The following is a 17,788-nucleotide window of genomic DNA, read 5'->3' as shown; positions in this document are numbered from 1 at the left end:
GCGGAACTTGTTCAACCTTTAGGGGACGTGATACACGGTAAGGGGCTGACTGCACACAATTTGATAACCTGGACTGTTGAGGCTGAGCAGGCCTTTGTAGATCTTAAAAAGGCCTTTCAAAGTCCTCCAACCTTAGGTTTGCCTAACCCAAATCTTCATTTCACTCAGACAGTGGATGAACGCGTAGGATGCATGACGTCTGTTCTCCAGCAGCCGCATGGAGACAGGTTAAGACCAGTGGCCTATTTCTCTGCAAAACTCGATCCAGTTGCAGCAGGACTTCCGATTTGTCTCAGGGCTGTAGCAGCTGCTGAAATGGTCTTGGCGGCATCACGTGACATAGTAGGATATGCTCCACTCACACTGCTAGTCCCACATGCTGTCTCTTTGATCCTACTTGAACAAAAGGCTTCACATTTATCTGCAGCACGATACCTACGTTATCACACAGTACTTCTTAACTTCTTAACTGCCTAACGTAACAGTTAAACGTTGTACTGTGCTTAACCCTGCTTCTCTTATGCCTACACCAGAGGAGGGAGAACCGCATGACTGTTTGGCAGAGCTGGCGCAAACATGCACACCTCGCCCAGATCTTTCGGATACTCCCTTGGGAATCCAGACCTCATTTTGTATGTAGATGGGTCAGCCTCGCGCTGCCCACAAACAGGACAGGGACAGGTAGGCTTTGCTGTAGTTTCTGACACTGAAACTATGATTGCTAAATCTCTCCCAAACCATTTGTCTGCACAGGCTGCTGAGCTCATTGCCCTCACGGAAGCATGTAAGTTGGCTGATAGCTCATCTGTTACCATCTTCACTGATTCAAGGTATGCTTTTGGAGTGGTGCACGACTTTGGTGCACTGTGGAAACACCAACAATTTCTGAAATCTGACGGTAAGCCCATTTTACATCATCATTTGATCAACGATCTTTTGACTGCTATTCTACTACCAACAAGGGTAGCTGTATGTAAATGCACTGCACACACAGGGGCGCAAGATGCTGTCTCTAGGGGTAACAGTCGTGCTGATATAGCTGCCAAAGCAGCTGCACGCCTGCCCCTCACACTTGACACCTTAGCCCTCACTGCAGAGGATCACTTCTCCCTTCCAGAGTCTGTGATTGCTATGCAAGACACATGCTACACCACAAGAAAGACAACAGTGGAAAACAGTAGGGTGCACCTTTAACACTGGCATCTGGCTAGGGCCAGATTCTAAACCATGTCTCCCAAAACACTTTTTCCCACATTTTGCTAAGTTAACACATGGGTTAGACCATATCTCAAAAGGGGTAATGGTGGTAGCTATCACGCAGACATGGTTTACAAAGGGGTTCACTACATTTGCAGAAAAATTTTGTAAAGCTTCCAGAAATATGGGCACAACACAACATTGGCAGAGGAGTGAATATAACACGACAGGCAGCACACAAACCACCAACACGACCATTTGAACATCTGATGATGGATTTTGTTGAGCTAACACCGTCAGAGGGGAAAAAACATTGCCTCGTTATGGTTGATATGTTCTCTAAATGGGTGGAGGTGTTTCCGGCCAAAGGACAGACAGCTCCAGTGGTGGCAAAGGCTTTTATGACTGAAATTATTCCCAAATGGGGAATACCTAGCCTTTTGTCTAGCGACAATGGAGCTCATTTTGTAAACTCAGCACAGATAAGCTTGTTTATCGGGACAAACATCAAGACACACTGCATTTATCATCCGCAGTCCGCAGGCTTGGTGGAACGCATTAACGGGACGTTAAAAGCAAAACTAGCTAAATGCTGTGCAGACACAGGCCTCCCTTGGACAAAGGCGCTTCCTTTGGTCCTAATGTATATGCGAATGCGTACACAATCTCGTTCCAATCTCAGTCCATATGAGATTCTGTTTGCCAGGCCTCCTTATGTAAGGACAGAAATGCCAAAGGCGGCAATTCCCTCAACAGCTCTATGTGAACATGACATGTTGAAATACTGCACCCAACTTTCTTCTGCTCTTTCTGACATAAGAAAACAGGTTTCAGCAGGTCTGCCTAAACCAGCTGAGGGACCACTGCATAAGCTCCGGCCTGGGGACTTTGTGGTGATCAAAAGCTTCAGGAGGAAGAACTGGCAGTCCAGACGGTGGGAAGGACCCTTCCAGATCCTCCTGGTCACTCACACAGCAGTCAAGGTCGCAGAACGATCCACGTGGGTGCACGCAACACACTGCAAACAGGTTCCGGAACCAGGAGAGGTGCCAGGTTCGTTAGCACCTGCAACAAGTGACGAGCAGGTTCCCTGCTGAGTCACCTACGAGGGAAATTGATTCAGAGACCAGCCTGACAGACGGCGTTCTGTGCTATCTCTGAAATCAATCGGGGAAAAACTGGAGTTTTTCTCATCGATTTGCAACACACTGAAAGGAGGAGAGAAAGTGTGACCAACATACTGGTATTCTACCTTTGACACAGCACATTCCTGAACAACACTCATTCTGTTGAGCTCTGACACTCACAGCACATTCCTTGTTTTCCTTACACTGAGGAACTGTTGACATTCCTCTGTGACACAGAGCAGTGTGCTCAGGCACACACACACACACACACACACACACACACACACACACACACACACACACACACACACACACACACACACACACACACGCACACACAGGAGCAGAGTGCTGTGATATGCACACAATGGAGCAGCACGAGAAACTAATGAAATGGTACCCTCCGAGGAGATTCGGGGGGTCCAAATTTGTACTGGGTTTAGTCTTCATTACTGCATTTGTGATCTTTGCATTCATAATGTTAGAAAAATATGATAAACCGCTGACTGAAATAACCACTTTTTCCAACACCACTTCTCCCAATGACACAGACACACCCAGACACACTAGGAACACTAGTGAGGAGCATGGGAGGGGAAAGCGAGTGACGCGTTCCACAGTTTCTGCGTCTAGGAGTAGATGGCGTTCAGAGTACAACAGGTATCACAGAGCAAATGTTACTATCATGGTCAACACTACATCCACTCTTATGCTTCAGACCTGTGACTATGTGTGGTGCGGGGAGAAAGGAGCATCAATAGGAGAGAGAGAGGTATATGTATGTTACATTGCAGTGATAATGGATTTAGGATACTACAGAGAAGGAGGACCCATATGTTCCTCATGGAAGCAGGCTGTTTGGGTTACGGGTGATGTAGGTTGGTGCTATGAAGTTCCTAACGACCACACAAACCTAACCAATAGATTGTCAATAAAGAAAGTAAACTATTCCTCAACAGGCATCTTGTTAACATTGACCAATGCTCAGTATTCCGACCAAGGTTACTTCGTTGTGTGTATTATAACCTTAGGGAGGCTTCCCTGCGGATTTTTCTACCTTGAAGTAATCTCACCTCACATATTTGACACAGAATCACCACATTTGACGCAGACTTTTGAAAGTTTATCTAACAGATGGGGATCTTCTGATGCATGGCTTGGCCTAGTTAAGAAGTACACACGTGATGTAGGGTATAATGACTCTTGTTATGTTTGCTCACTATTTCCCCACTCTCAGAAGCAGGCTACCCCAGTAAAACCACACACATTGAATCTCACAGAAGTTGTCTGTGCTCTGACAGCACTCAAGGATGTTAGAGAGGAGGGGGGGTCAGTTCTATTCGGCTTCTATTCAAACTTCACCTTGTGGAGGTTTTGCGAATCGCACTGTGCATGCTCCGAATGGTACTATCTTCACAACTAAAAATGGAAAAGCATCTGATAGTATAGGACAGTTTCACCATAGCCTTATGAAGAATTTGACGCATGCCTTATGCATTGAACAACCTCGTCGCATGGGTTCTCAGTATTTGGGGGTAACCTCGGGTTGTCAGCAGACTTTGAATTGTACGTGCGCAACAGGGAAATTAAACATTAGTGCATGCTTACACTCCACACCGGGGTATCTTAGTGCTTCAGTACTGATATCATCTTTGACTCACACCATGCGTTGGCCTGATGATTCTGGCGCAGGGTCTCTAGTGGATTATGTTTGGCTTTGTGGAGATCATTGGTATCAGATTTTGACTCCACGATGGGCAGGAAGATGTAGTATGATATATTTGACACCTGCCATTACAGTTATGACTTCCCTTGTGCATACAACTCACCACTATCCCATGTACGTGCCCACATCTGATGTTTCTACTAGAGAAAAGCGAGAGGTTACCAGCCCAGGAACTAAATTTGCAGCAGGATTCTTTCCTTGGTATGGGACAGTGAAAAATGCACATAATATTGATCAGGTTCAGGAAAGTCTTGAGAATTTGACTGCCATGATGATTTTAGGGTTTGGAGAATTTCCTCCTGTTATGCGAGCTATGAGAAACATGCTAATGCAGCATCAGATGGGATTGGACCTATGCTAGCAGCACAGGGGGGATTATGTCACATCATAGGCACACACTGCTGCACATTCATCCCAGACATTTCAGGAAACATCACTGACACCATTCACCACTTGAACCTACTTTTGAGTAATCTCAAAGCACAGGACGTCCCAGAACACTATGCACTGGTGGGCCTGGGGTTTTCAAAGGAAAGCTTGGTTAGCTAGATTTGTTGCACCACTAATAACTTTGATGTTTGGTTTCCTGATCTGTGTATGCTGCATAATCCCACTTGTCAAGAAAATGATTTCCTCCATCTTCATGGTGAACATGATACAGTATCCGGCACTTCAGAACACTGAGTCCTCTGACTTGTTTCGTATGTCCAGATATGGTGATGAGGTCCTGGACATTGTTTCTGATATTGGTAAGACTGATTAAAATTTTGTTTTAATGATTTTTACTTAGACGTGAAAGCTTGCTACTATTAAAAAAGGACTGTGGTGGCAAATTTTATTTTAACCATTTGTTTAATTTGATATTTAAGACCATTTGTTTAAAGATTGTTTTAAACCTCCACATAAAATTTATTTTTCTTCCTATTTTGACTTAAAGGCACCAGTGAAATTTTATTTTAACCATTTGTTTAATGATATTAACCATTGGTTTGATTTTTTATAAAGAAAGATTTAGCTCCTCATCTGTTTATTTTTTTTTTGCAAATAGGGTGAACTAAGGCTATTTAGTTCACTGTCCTGAACCTTCTCACATTGTTGTCTTTCTGTCTCCAGATAGAAGTAAGCAGGTGTTTAGTCTAATGTTTCTGTCTCCTGAGATACAAAGGTTGTTTAGGCTAAGAATAAAAGGTTGAGAGATGATCTGACTGTCAATGGTTTTTTTCATTGTCCTCTTTTCAACTATGTGACAGTATGCTAAAAGATAAAGTGGAGAGGGATGGCTTATCGGGTTTTTTCACTATATAATGTTTGGATTTTAGACTTTTAGTTTAGAAATGCTCATTCAGTTGTACTTGTGTACCTGTGAATCTGTATTCTCATATTTTGCAAAATATAATAAATGCTCAAAGACCAGATTTTGGTTTGATTCTCAAACAGTCTTTATTCGTATTCATTTTTATCATTGATATTTACTAAACTCTGCTGCTGCAAGAAAATTTCTAACACACACAGATCCTGTAGGTAACTGGTTCCAACTAGCCTACTGCTCCCAATAAGTGACAAAATAACTCCAACATGTTCCTATCTACATGTTGGGATTTATAGAGTCACAGCGTGTACAAAAAACAACGTAACATGAGACACAGCCGTCTTCTAACTGTAAACAAACCGGGAACTATATTCTCAGGTGGAAAAATATAGTACTTGGATGGAGTGATATGCTCGCAGCAAGCCTGTCTGAGAATATAGTTCCCGGTTTGTTTACTGTTAGAAGATGGCTGTGTCTCATGTTACGTTGTTTTTTGTACACGCTGTGACTCTATAAATCACAACATGGAAAAAGGAACATGTTGGAGTTATTTTGTCACTTATTGGGAGCAGTAGGATTACTGGAACCAGTTACCTGCAGGATCTGTTCTGGGCTGCTACCGGTGGAGCTGTCAGACAGCATTACAACACACACAGAGATGAGAAGGGTATGTATGGACTAGTCTAACTCTGGGGGTTACAGTGAATAAGATAAAGTCCCAATAAGAGATGAGAAGGGTATGTATGGACTAGTCTAACTCTGGGGGTTACAGTGAATAAGATAAAGTCCCAATAAGAGATGAGAAGGGTATGTATGGACTAGTCTAACTCTGGGGGTTACTGTGAATAAGATAAAGTCCCAATAAGAGATGAGAAGGGTATGTATGGACTAGTCTAACTCTGGGGGTTACAGTGAATAAGATAAAGTCCCAATAAGAGATGAAAGGGTATGTATGGACTAGTCTAACTCTGTAAAGTCCCAATAAGAGAAGAGATGAGAAGGGTATGTATGGACTAGTCTAACTCTGGGGGTTACAGTGAATAAGATAAAGTCCCAATAAGAGATGAGAAGGGTATGTATGGACTAGTCTAACTCTGGGGGTTACAGTGAATAAGATAAAGTCCCAATAAGAGATGAGAAGGGTATGTATGGACTAGTCTAACTCTGGGGGTTACGGTGAATAAGATAAAGTACCAATAAGTTGGCGTGTTCCTTTAAGATTTGTATTTGTTTATTATTTATTTACTGTAAACAAAAGAACAAAAAAGGAAAAAAGAAGGGCACTAAACAACAGTCAGGAACTTCTTTATTGTTAAGGCCACATGGTCAAAATTAAAGATTTAATAATAATGTAATGACTATAAAAAATAACTTATTTTACCAGTAAAGTGCTGTTGAACAACAAAAACAACCACCAGATGGGAAAAGGGTATTTTACAATTACTGTGAATGCACCACGAGGCTACGTGTTTTAAGTGAACGCACCGTCTGTGTTGTTTAATTCCGACAACGGCAGCTGCAAGTGAACGCACCGTCTGTGTTGCTGCGCAGACTGTTAGGTCCCGCTGTTGGAATCCTCCACAGTGAAACACAGTCACACTTTACACTGTTTAGTGTTAGCTGTCAGCATTTTAACCCTGTTTAATCCAGCCGCTAGTATGTCAGTGACTATTAATCAACTTCAACAATCATTTCATACACGTATAAAATAAGAAATATGTCATTTGGTGTAAAAAACAATGATACACACACAGAGAGACACAGAAACACACACACACACACGCACACACATACATATACACACACACAGACACGTACACACACACACACACACACACACACACACAGAGACACAGAAACACACACACGCACACACATACATATACACACACACAGACACGTACACACACACGTACACACACACACACACATACACACACACAGAGACACAGAAACACACACACGCACACACATACATATACACACACAGACACGTACACACAGACACACACACACACACACACACACACACACACACACACACACACACACACAGACACAGAAACACACACACACACACACACACACAGAGACACAGAAACACACACACACACACACACATACATATACACACACAGACACGTACACACAGACACACACACACACACACACACACACACACACACACACACACACACACATAGAGAGACTGACAGACAGACAAACACACACACACACACACACATACAGAGACTGACAAACACACACACACACACACACACACACACACACAGAGTCTCTAACACTTTCTACATGCTGGATTTTAAATATTTAAATAATATTTAAGAAAGAAAAGTTCAGTTATTGTTATTACTACACATATGGCAGGTTGATTTAATTATGTATACTCTATATTTTATCATTTTTTCTGGTTTTATTTTTGTAACCGTTAAATAATTTATTTTGAATGTGTCTTCAGTGTTACAGTAAAATACAGTTGATGTATTTTTTTAAATATCTTGACCTACTTTTACTCTATTGGCTGCTGTTAACTTCCCGTCCAATTAGCTGTCGTTGTGAGGGCAGAGGGGCGGGCCCTCGGCCGTGAAGAAGAGACGGACCGTAATCAGAGAATGATGAAGAGAATCTGTTATTTTCTCCAGTAAAATCTCCCGTTACCGACCGCTGATTACACTCACTGAACCGGACAGAAGGTAAACATACAGATGTGTGTGTGTGTGTGTATGTATATATGTTAAAATCGTTTTACATCCACAACGTTTGCATAAGTTGTGATACCAACGGCTGTTAGCATTGTTAGCCTGTTAGCATCGGTAGCCCGCTAGCGTCGTTAGCCGTTAGTGTAGCATTGCCAGACACAGGGCGTTTCCCAATCTGTGTTCTCCTATTTATGGCGAGTGGATAGTGCCACGGATAACCTACCGAAGGAGACTGTCGTGGGACTCTAACGTGTGGATTGACTACACCGTCGCCAGTGTACATCGTCGTTGATAAGTACGCTGCCCGTGCCCCCCAAAAAAAATGTATTTCAATTCATTCAATATATGTTCCAGGCCCTCTAGCCATTATACAAGTTGCTCTAAAAGTAGCCTACTGACAGTATAAAAATAATATGATGAATTAAATTGTAGTATCTCATCAGCTTATGTGACCTGCGCGCTGTTGGAAGAATGCGTAACTCTAACATTGATTGAACATCGGCGCCATCTACTGGATCATTGGCACTAATTGCCTTACTGTTTATAAGCTTAATAGATCTATTTACATGTAACTTTATGTACGTATGTGGATATGTATGCATGTATACACTTTATTATATACAACTTATATATGTAGCCTACATAGTAGTAAAACGTTCATGTTTAACGTTACCTTGTTTATCTTTGTTTTTAGCCATAAAGTTATGTCTGTTTCTGTGTTGAAAGCAACACCTAGCCAGATTCAAATTCCTTGTGTTTACTTGGCCAATAAAGCAGTTTCTGATAAAAATCCGAAATATACTGTAAGTTCTTTATTTAGTATCTTTGCAGAGACCCCCAATTAAAAAAAAAATCGATGATTGAGTCAAAGGCACCACGGTGTCGCTGTGTGGGCTGGCTCTCTGTTCTTTATCTAGCTAGTTGGCCTAGCTAAGACCAGCCAAATCACTGACTTATTTATTATGTAATGGGTAAATGTCAATCAAGCACCTTCATATTTGTTTTAACGTTGAATACCCTTAATGGTTAATTTGTTTGTATTTTTTGAGTGAATTGACGTTCATTTTGGGTAACAAGTGGACACAACTATCACTAAGGCTGCAAGCTCCCCAGCTATATCAGCTGTTATTTTTATGATTTTGATCATATATCTTGTGACTATACCTTCGTCACGGTCCTAAAGGCGAAAGACAGTTGATGCTTGTTGTTGATTTTGGTTAAATATGCCAAATTGCTATTTTATTTATGATTGTTGTTCAAACGGTATCTGTCTCTTGTTGCCATGGAGACATTACGAGTGTTCATTCAGCAGTTTAATACTTTTTTTATAAGCATGATGATATTATTAGCCACACATTATGAGTAACACATAAGAACCAGAAAGTAAGCAAAAGAACACAAAAAAAATTTTCATTGAATTTTGGTGAATAAATTTTAGAGAAAATTGAGTCTTCCATATAACTTGTTGTTTTAGGAAACCATGGTCTGTATTAAGTAGCAGGAAGTGACTGGGAAATATGAGGGCAATCAGAATGAGAAAAACTAATTAGGGCCCGAGCACCGACTGCGGCGAAGGCCCTTTTAAAACAGAAGGAATTATTATTTTTCCTTTGTCCGGCTAATTAATCGCCTTTTTGAGGGGCTTAACATACTCAAAAACTCACCTAAATTGGCAGTCGCATCAATTCTGGTGAAAATGTACGTATTCTAAGGGTTTCAGGAATAGGGGCACAAAAATGGCTCGCTAGCGCCCCCTACAAAATAAAAATAAATTGAGCCCCTGCAGTGCGTTTGACGTATAGTCACAAAACTTGGTACACATATGTAGCATGTCAACACGTACAACAAACATCATTGGAGCCATACCCTACCATTTAAGTGGTAATTGGAGCCCATACTACAGCAATAAGAATGAGAAAATGTCTTTTTGTTGAGTTTTGGTGAATGTTTTAAACTTTTAATTCCATCCTGTTTCACTATAATGTGACATATGACAAAAATATGACCTTTAGTAACTAGCAATCCACCATTGGCAACTACTACAGCAATCAGAATGATAAAATGTCTTTTTATAGATTTTTGGTGATTTCTTTCCTGAAAGAATCCCAGTAGTCTATGTCACCAGCCTGAGTAATGTAATTTGTAGACGGTCCCTAACTCAGCCCACAGCCAGAACGTAGATTGAAGTGCTGTTTTTGCTCGTAAATCGGTAGCGACAAGAAATACAATTGTGATTTTTTTTTTTTATATATATAGTGTCCTAAACTGTACACATACTACACTAGTAAAGTATTGGAATTTTATTGAAGACACTGAATGGGGGTAGGTCGAAAACGAATATCCTGCGAACATCAAACCTGCTGCTAACTTATACCCGCTACGGAGTTGTAGTGGCCAGCCGTTAGCCTCCACTGGGAAGCTAACGTTAGTTTATAAAGCTAACAGCTAATGTTGTAAATCCTCGTAAAACAGGATTTTCATCTGTGCATGCGCAGAACGAATCGTGTACCGACACATACCTCTCCAGAACGCAAGCTGAAGTTAGTGTAGAGTGCTAGCTTGTAGGCTAATAGAGAAGCCAGTTAGTAGTTGTTTTAAGTGACTGAGACATGTTGTCTCCACCGGACAGAGAGGACCGGGACACCGCTCTGACCCAGCGGGGAGACCACCATAGCTGGCAACACTCACGTTTTTCCCGGGTTTCTCCCGTTTTTTAGCCCTATTTCCCGGACCCCTCCCGGTTTGTTATTTCTCCCCGGAAACTCCCGTAATTTGCAGCATGGCCCAAACTCCTTCCTAAATAACCAGACCAATGTGTTTGTTTAATGTTGAAACAGTTGCCAGATCTTGTATGAAACGCATCCTATTCACACTATCCACCATACACAGTCACCTCAACCTGGCAACCCATAACCCCGTTGCGCAGTTGATCTCTGGCAAGCTTCGCGGAAAGTTCAGACCCGAAAGCGAGCCGATAGAGATGGCAGGTGAAGGTGGTGTTCCCGCAAAGAAATAGAAATATCGCTGTAAATTTCAACATGTTGAGCGCATCAATTTACATGCATCTTACCGACAACCTCCAGGCTGTTCGTGAAGTGTGTCGGGTTGATTTTAATGTAGCACACGGCGGGAAAATGACATCACCCAGCACATTAAAACACAGAGACTATTTCATCCTTCATCATGAAAGAACAGACAGAAGCAGAAAACATGAAGCAAGCTGAACTCAAGATGGCAATGTTGGTAGCACAGACTTATATTAGGCCCCCCACAATGTATTAGCCGTCCATCACCTTAACCACTCTGCCACCTCGTCTGACCTTTTATTACATACCATGACTTTTTTTTTTAATCACTTTTATGACGTACAATATTATTGATTTTTTTTAATAATTTGTTTTCAACATAGTATACTATGACCTTTGTGACATGTTATACTATGACTCTTTTCGACATATAGGCTAACAATATTTTTATCACTTTTTTGACATACTATATTATAGCGTTTTTATCACTTTTTTTCGACATATACTGTGACTTTTATTGACGTACTATATTGTGACTTTTTATCACTTTTTTTGATATATTATATTGTGACTTTTTTATCACTTTTTTCGACTTTTTTTTATGACTTACCGACATACTATATTAGGATCTTTTTATCACTTTATTCAACATAACCCCCCACCCATTTCGAATTTGAATGTTTATGCCGTGGACGGAAAATTAACGAGCAACGTCAGTGCGTTATAATCGATTATGGCGGGCCAGTGCATCGATGCAGCATCGTCCATGTCCACGATGCAATGCATCGATTATTGGATTAATTTCAACACCTCTATAATCCGTGTTGGGTTAGTTTCCTAAACATGTCAAGTATTATCATTTATTACTTGTTACTCTTTTTAGAAGTATGTTTACGTATTACTCAGTAATGACAGTAATTTGTTACACTACTTATTTTATTGTTTCTAAACACGTATAATCAAAATGTATTTAAAGTATTAGAAGTGAAAGTGCTTGATATATTTTACATTGTTAGATCATTAATAGGCTATATATAATAATACTATAGGGAAGCTAGTTTTAACCAGTTTATAAACCGTCAGCTGTTGACATCGAGTGGTCGGGTCACTTAGGTTCTGTTTCATACTGTTCATCTACAGTTTGGATCTTAAAAGTTGCTGCTAAATCAATGTAGTGGAGGAATAGTATCAAGGATCAGGATAGGTAAAAGGTAAACTACAAAAACATGAAAATTGTACTTAGTCCAGTACTTGAGTAAAAGTACTACGTTACTTTCCACTACTGTTGTTTCATGCAGTTGTTTAAAAGCTGTCTGTTTAAAAAGAAAAAAGTATTTAAAGGAAACATGGGTATTTTTCAACCTGGGGCCTCATTACAGAAACTTCCTAAATCTGAAATCCTATTTTATTTCAGTTTAGGATTACATTTAACTTTTTGCTTTTCGGTATTACAGAAACATGTATCCTAACCGCATTTAGGAATAATTTCATCTTCGGAGAAGTTTGCTTCTTGTATTTACATTTTAGTAAGTAAAACGTTTTGAGCGAGTGGGGTGGTTAACGTAAGGCTGTTAATTAAAGGCTGATTAAAGATTTAGATTACAGTTCTAGTTTTTATTTCTTATGTTTAAGATAATATAGAAGGTCTGAGATTAGACACAGCCATGAGTTTAGGACTTGCTTTTGTAAAGTAACTAAAGCTGAAAGCTGTCAGATTAATGTAGAGAAGTAAAATGTTCAATATTTCCCTCTCAGATTTAGAACAAGTATACTTTTGTAATAGGAATGTAGTATTTTTCCTGTCTTTGAGACTTCTAAAGAGATAGGCCAAAAAGTTAGGAGGTTATTCTGTAAAGAAGCCCCTGGACCCTATTTCTCATGTTTCTGAAAAACAAGCGTTTCCACGTGCTGCGAGCATTATTTTTGAAGGCTGAGCGGATAAGGATAAGGTAAGTGGAGTACCAATCTAAGGGCAGCTTCAGTTTGAGAAGCTCACTTTAGTTTCATGGGCCGAGCTGCAAGCGTCTTGTTTGTGGACCGAGAGGACAATCTGCAATCCACGTGTTTGCTGATAGAGAAAATAATCTCCTGAGAGGATGAACTTCAAGGGACAAGCTTCAAGGGACCTGTTTGTGTAGTGAAAGCTTCAGGGACCTGTTTCCATAGGGCTTCAAGGGACCTGTTTCCATAGCGAGAGGACAAGCTTCAAGGGACCTGTTTCCATAGCGAGAGGATGGGACCTGTTTCCATAGCGAGAGGATGGACTTCAATGCGTTTCCATAGCGTGGACAAGCTTCAGCCTGTTTCCAGAGGACGAGCAGCGTATGTTTTGTTTCGGGACAAAGAGGACAAGCTGGGGGCATCATGTTTGCAAATGGAGCTGATCAGTTAAGTGGAAAAAACAATGTTAGGGCAGCTTTGATTTCATCAGCTAATGCTAGTTTCATTGTCCAAGCTGCTAAAGCTTTGTTAGGGGACGGTAAGTCAATAATTCAAGTTAAAGTTAAAACTCTGAATCATGTGCTGTTTTATATCATAAAGAGTCCAGTGGTTCCCAACCAGGAGTTCACCACCTCCCATGATGTGGCAATATACTTTTGAGGGGTAACTAGATTAAGTACTTAACAACAAATACATAGGTAGATAGATAGAATACACTGTGTATAGGTACAAAAATGAATACATAGATTAACAGGGAGATAAACCGGTAGATGGGTACATAGATATAGAACATACTGTGTATAGGTAGAAAACAGTGATGGAAATCGTGGTTCGAGTTCCCTTTCAGTTTCACAAGTATAATCAATGTTTTCTTTATTTGGGTATATCGTTTGTAGCCCCTTTTACGATAGTTGTCTATCCATTTTGCAGTGTTTCTAAATTAAATAGATTTTCCTGAGTACACTTGAACACAACACAGAAGCTTGTCAGCATTGGTGTTTGTTATCAGACACAACCGACAACCTGGCGACAAGCACGTAAGATGAAGATCTGGCTTGTTTGTTTAAATGTATTTAAACTACTATTTTGTTTGAGATGTTTTGTGTTGTAATTGTACCTGAGTCCAGTACTTGAGTAAAAGGTAAAAAAAAGTAAAAAGTAAAATTACCCTCAGGTAAATGTGAGTGTCAACGACTTAATTTCCTGAATTCTGTTTTTTTTTTTTCATTTTTAGGCAACAATGTACGTTGAAAATGCCTTTTATTTATGTCATGGAAAACATACACAATTCAAAACTTCCTGAAAGAATTTACGCTGAGCTACATTTTGTTGACTTGATTAGTTGATTTAATTATATCTATAAATTATATCTATAAAACAGATTTTCACCACAAAAAATAATGCAAAAGCTCTCACTTTAAATCGTGTGTTTACCAGAAATGTTCTGATATGTTTCTTGGAAATTAATCATTCAGCATGAAGAAGGATGACACAAACTAAAGAAACTAATTGACTCATTGACTAAGAGCGAGCAGCCGTAACAAATATGAATATAAACTGTCTTTGAATAAGTTGTTATGAGATATTAATCTTTACAGATGAAATGCTTCCAGTTTATTATCTGATCAATAAATCCACAGTGTGTCAGAGAGTTTTTTGATCAGTTTATTAAGGTTAGAAAATGTTTCACTCCAGTAAAAATATATAAATCTAACAACTACACAACCTGCAAGACCCCAAATCATTCAAATAAATATTGATTTCACACAGTAAAGAATCATATCACATGTAGATGAAGCAGAGTTCAGATGCAGCTGCGATACACCAGAGTCCAGACTAAACCTGGTCCAGGACCATCAGAGTAACACCACAGTCCTGGATCAGGTTCAGACCTGGTCCAGGACCATCAGAGTAACACCACAGTCCTGGATCAGGTTTAGACCTGGTCCAGGACCATCAGAGTAACACCACAGTCCTGGATCAGGTTCAGACCTGGTCCAGGACCATCAGAGTAACACTACAGTCCTGGATCAGGTTCAGACCTGGTCCAGGACCATCAGAGTAACACCACAGTCCTGGATCAGGTTGAGACCTGGTCCAGGACCATCAGAGTACCACCACAGTCCTGGATCAGGTTCAGACCTGGTCCAGGACCATCAGAGTAACACCACAGTCCTGAATCAGGTTGAGACCAGCTGAGTATCAGAGTCCAGATCATCAGAGAATCAGGAGTAGAGTCGGTCCAGCAGATGGTCCAGGACCGACAGTCTGCTGAGCTGAAACACACGAAGCAGGTTGAAGCAGCTGCTGCTTTTTATTCCATCTGACAAACAGCTACAGGACCAGAACCAGGTCCAGGATCAGCTACTGGGAACCAGAATCCTTCCTGGATTAAAGAGAAGAGACAACAACACATCCAGACATTATTCAGTAAAACTGATCTGGTCTGAAACAAATCCATTGCTCAGTATGACATTATTATAGAGAAATATCAAAGACAGGTTTCAGTAGTAGTAGTAAAAATAAATAGTGTTAAGACTCTGAACCTGGTCTGGAACTCCTGTGAGACTGAAACTATTGTGAAACTGGTCTAATGTTCTGTAAAGAGGTCTGAACTAGTCTACAGAGAACCCTGTTCTGACCTCGGGCCTTCCTCTTGTAGTAGATGGTCTAATGTTCTGTAAAGAGGTCTGAACTAGTCTACAGAGAGCCCTGTTCTGACCTCGGGCCTTCCTCTTGTAGTAGATGGTCTAATGTTCTGTAAGGAGGTCTGAACTAGTCTACAGAGAGCCCTGTTCTGACCTCGGCCTTCCTCTTGTAGTAGATGGTCTAATGTTCTGTAAGGAGGTCTGAACTAGTCTACAGAGAACCCTGTTCTGACCTCGGGCCTTCCTCTTGTAGTAGATGGTCTAATGTTCTGTAAGGAGGTCTGAACTAGTCTACAGAGAACCCTGTTCTGACCTCGGCCTTCCTCTTGTAGTAGATGGTCTAATGTTCTGTAAAGAGGTCTGAACTAGTCTACAGAGAACCCTGTTCTGACCTCGGCCTTCCTCTTGTAGTAGATGGTCTAATGTTCTGTAAAGAGGTCTGAACTAGTCTACAGAGAACCCTGTTCTGACCTCGGGCCTTCCTCTTGTAGTAGATGGTCTAATGTTCTGTAAAGAGGTCTGAACTAGTCTACAGAGAACCCTGTTCTGACCTCAGGCCTTCCTCTTGTAGTAGATGGTCTAATGTTCTGTAAAGAGGTCTGAACTAGTCTACAGAGAACCCTGTTCTGACCTCGGGCCTTCCTCTTGTAGTAGATGGTCTAATGTTCTGTAAAGAGGTCTGAACTAGTCTACAGAGAACCCTGTTCTGACCTCGGGCCTTCCTCTTGTAGTAGATGAATCCAGCCAGAGATAAGACCAGACCCAGGATCAGTCCTGAGGCTCCGATGGCAATCTTGTTCCTCTCAGACTCAGGCATGGACGGGTCTGAGGACAGACAGGGAGAGAGAGAGACAGGTCAGGAAACAGACAGACAGAGAGAGAGTCAGACAGGTAGAAAGACAGACAAGGGAGCAGACAGAGAGACAGGCAGAGAGACAGACAGGTAGAGCGTCAGACTGTTAGAGAGACAAAGACCGGGAAAGAAACAGACAGTTAGATAGACAGACAGGTAGAGAGACAGACAGACAGGTAGAGAGACAGACAGACAGGTATAGAGACAGACAGGTATTTACCCCAGTCAGTAATCAGAGGAGCTTTCAGGCTGGCGTGTTCCACCATACAGGAGATCTTCTCTCCAGACCTGCTGACACAAACCAGACATCAGAGATTCTGGTTCTTACTGACAATACTGGACCTGGACCTGAACCTGAACCTGAACCAGAACCAGAACCTGGACCTGGACCTGGACCTAGACCACGAGCTGAACCAGAACTTGGACCTTACTGGACCTGAATTGATCTGGACCTAAAACAGAACCTAGACCTAAAGCAATTTTGATTTAAGCAATTTGTGTAGAATCCTCCCCGTGTCAACCCTGTTGTTGTCATTGTTTAGAAAAAAGGCTCCTTGACCTGGACCTGAAGCTAACTGGACCTGAAGCTATCTGGACCTGAAGCTAATTGGACCTGAAGCTAACTGGACCTGAAGCTAATTGGACCTGAAGCTAACTGGACCTGAAGCTATCTGGACCTGAAGCTAACTGGACCTGAAGCTATCTGGACCTGAAGCTAACTGGACCTGAAGCTAACTAGACCTGAAGCTAACTGGACCTGAAGCTAACTAGACCTGAAGCTAACTAGACCTGAACCTGAACATGGACCAGACCTGGACCTGGGCCAGAACCTGAAACTGGACCTGGACCTGGACCCGGACCAGAAGCTGTAGGTGACTGACCTGGGCGTGTACTCCAGGTAAGAGTGGATCTGGTAGTACCAATCACCGTCTGCCAGCTCATCAGTGGAAGTGACATCAGAGGTGACTTCCTGTCCGTCTCTGGTCCACTTGACTCTGATCTGTTTGGGGTAGAAGTCGTAGACGCTGCAGACCAACATGGCCGGATGTTTACCACCAGAGGGCTCCGTAGAGCTCAGTCTGACATAGGGCTCAGCTGGAACACACAACACATGGCCATCACATTATTCATTATGTCCTTCATTAAAGCTCCTTCAGCTCGGCCCACAGCCCTTCACACACCACAGCAGGGACATGCTGTCCTCTCATTGGTGCCTTTCACTTATGTCCCGCCCACTGGTT

At 41.5% G+C, this 17,788-nt stretch overlaps 2 protein-coding genes across 6 annotated transcripts in view; one reads left to right on the top strand and one right to left on the bottom strand.

Moving 5' to 3' along the window:
* The window catches only part of LOC114545977 (H-2 class II histocompatibility antigen, I-E beta chain-like), an 81,023-nt gene that overhangs the window by 51,633 nt on the left and 11,602 nt on the right, over positions 1 to 17,788 (bottom strand). For 4 of the 5 annotated variants that reach the window (XM_028564602.1, XM_028564606.1, XM_028564603.1 and 1 more), the window contains exons 3-6: positions 17,429 to 17,642; positions 16,768 to 16,835; positions 16,406 to 16,519; positions 15,305 to 15,432 (exon numbers count right to left, since the gene is read on the bottom strand). In XM_028564602.1, the coding sequence (XP_028420403.1) occupies positions 15,407 to 15,432; positions 16,406 to 16,519; positions 16,768 to 16,835; positions 17,429 to 17,642 (422 nt within the window). In that variant the 3' untranslated portion in view covers positions 15,305 to 15,406. Of the gene's footprint in view, positions 1 to 15,304; positions 15,433 to 16,405; positions 16,520 to 16,767; positions 16,836 to 17,428; positions 17,643 to 17,788 lie in introns of those variants that run through there. The other variant, XM_028564604.1, reaches the window with a different exon arrangement.
* Positions 2,523 to 4,848, top strand: LOC114545976 (uncharacterized). Its single transcript, XM_028564601.1, has 2 exons — positions 2,523 to 2,576; positions 2,643 to 4,848. Exon 2 carries the CDS (start codon positions 2,683 to 2,685, stop codon positions 3,745 to 3,747), a length of 1,065 nt encoding a protein of 354 aa, XP_028420402.1. The 5' UTR covers positions 2,523 to 2,576; positions 2,643 to 2,682; the 3' UTR covers positions 3,748 to 4,848.

Source organism: Perca flavescens, chromosome 19 (genome assembly GCF_004354835.1).
Source record: "Perca flavescens isolate YP-PL-M2 chromosome 19, PFLA_1.0, whole genome shotgun sequence".
In the NCBI taxonomy this organism is placed as follows: domain Eukaryota; kingdom Metazoa; phylum Chordata; class Actinopteri; order Perciformes; family Percidae; genus Perca; species Perca flavescens.
The sequence above is the reverse complement of the archived record's forward strand: the minus strand, read 5'-3'. Positions and strand labels throughout refer to the sequence as shown.

Bases quoted from the DNA above. Each gene is read 5' to 3' on its own strand.
- LOC114545976 (XM_028564601.1), top strand. From the start codon at position 2,683: ATGCACACAATGGAGCAGCACGAGAAACTAATGAAATGGTACCCTCCG.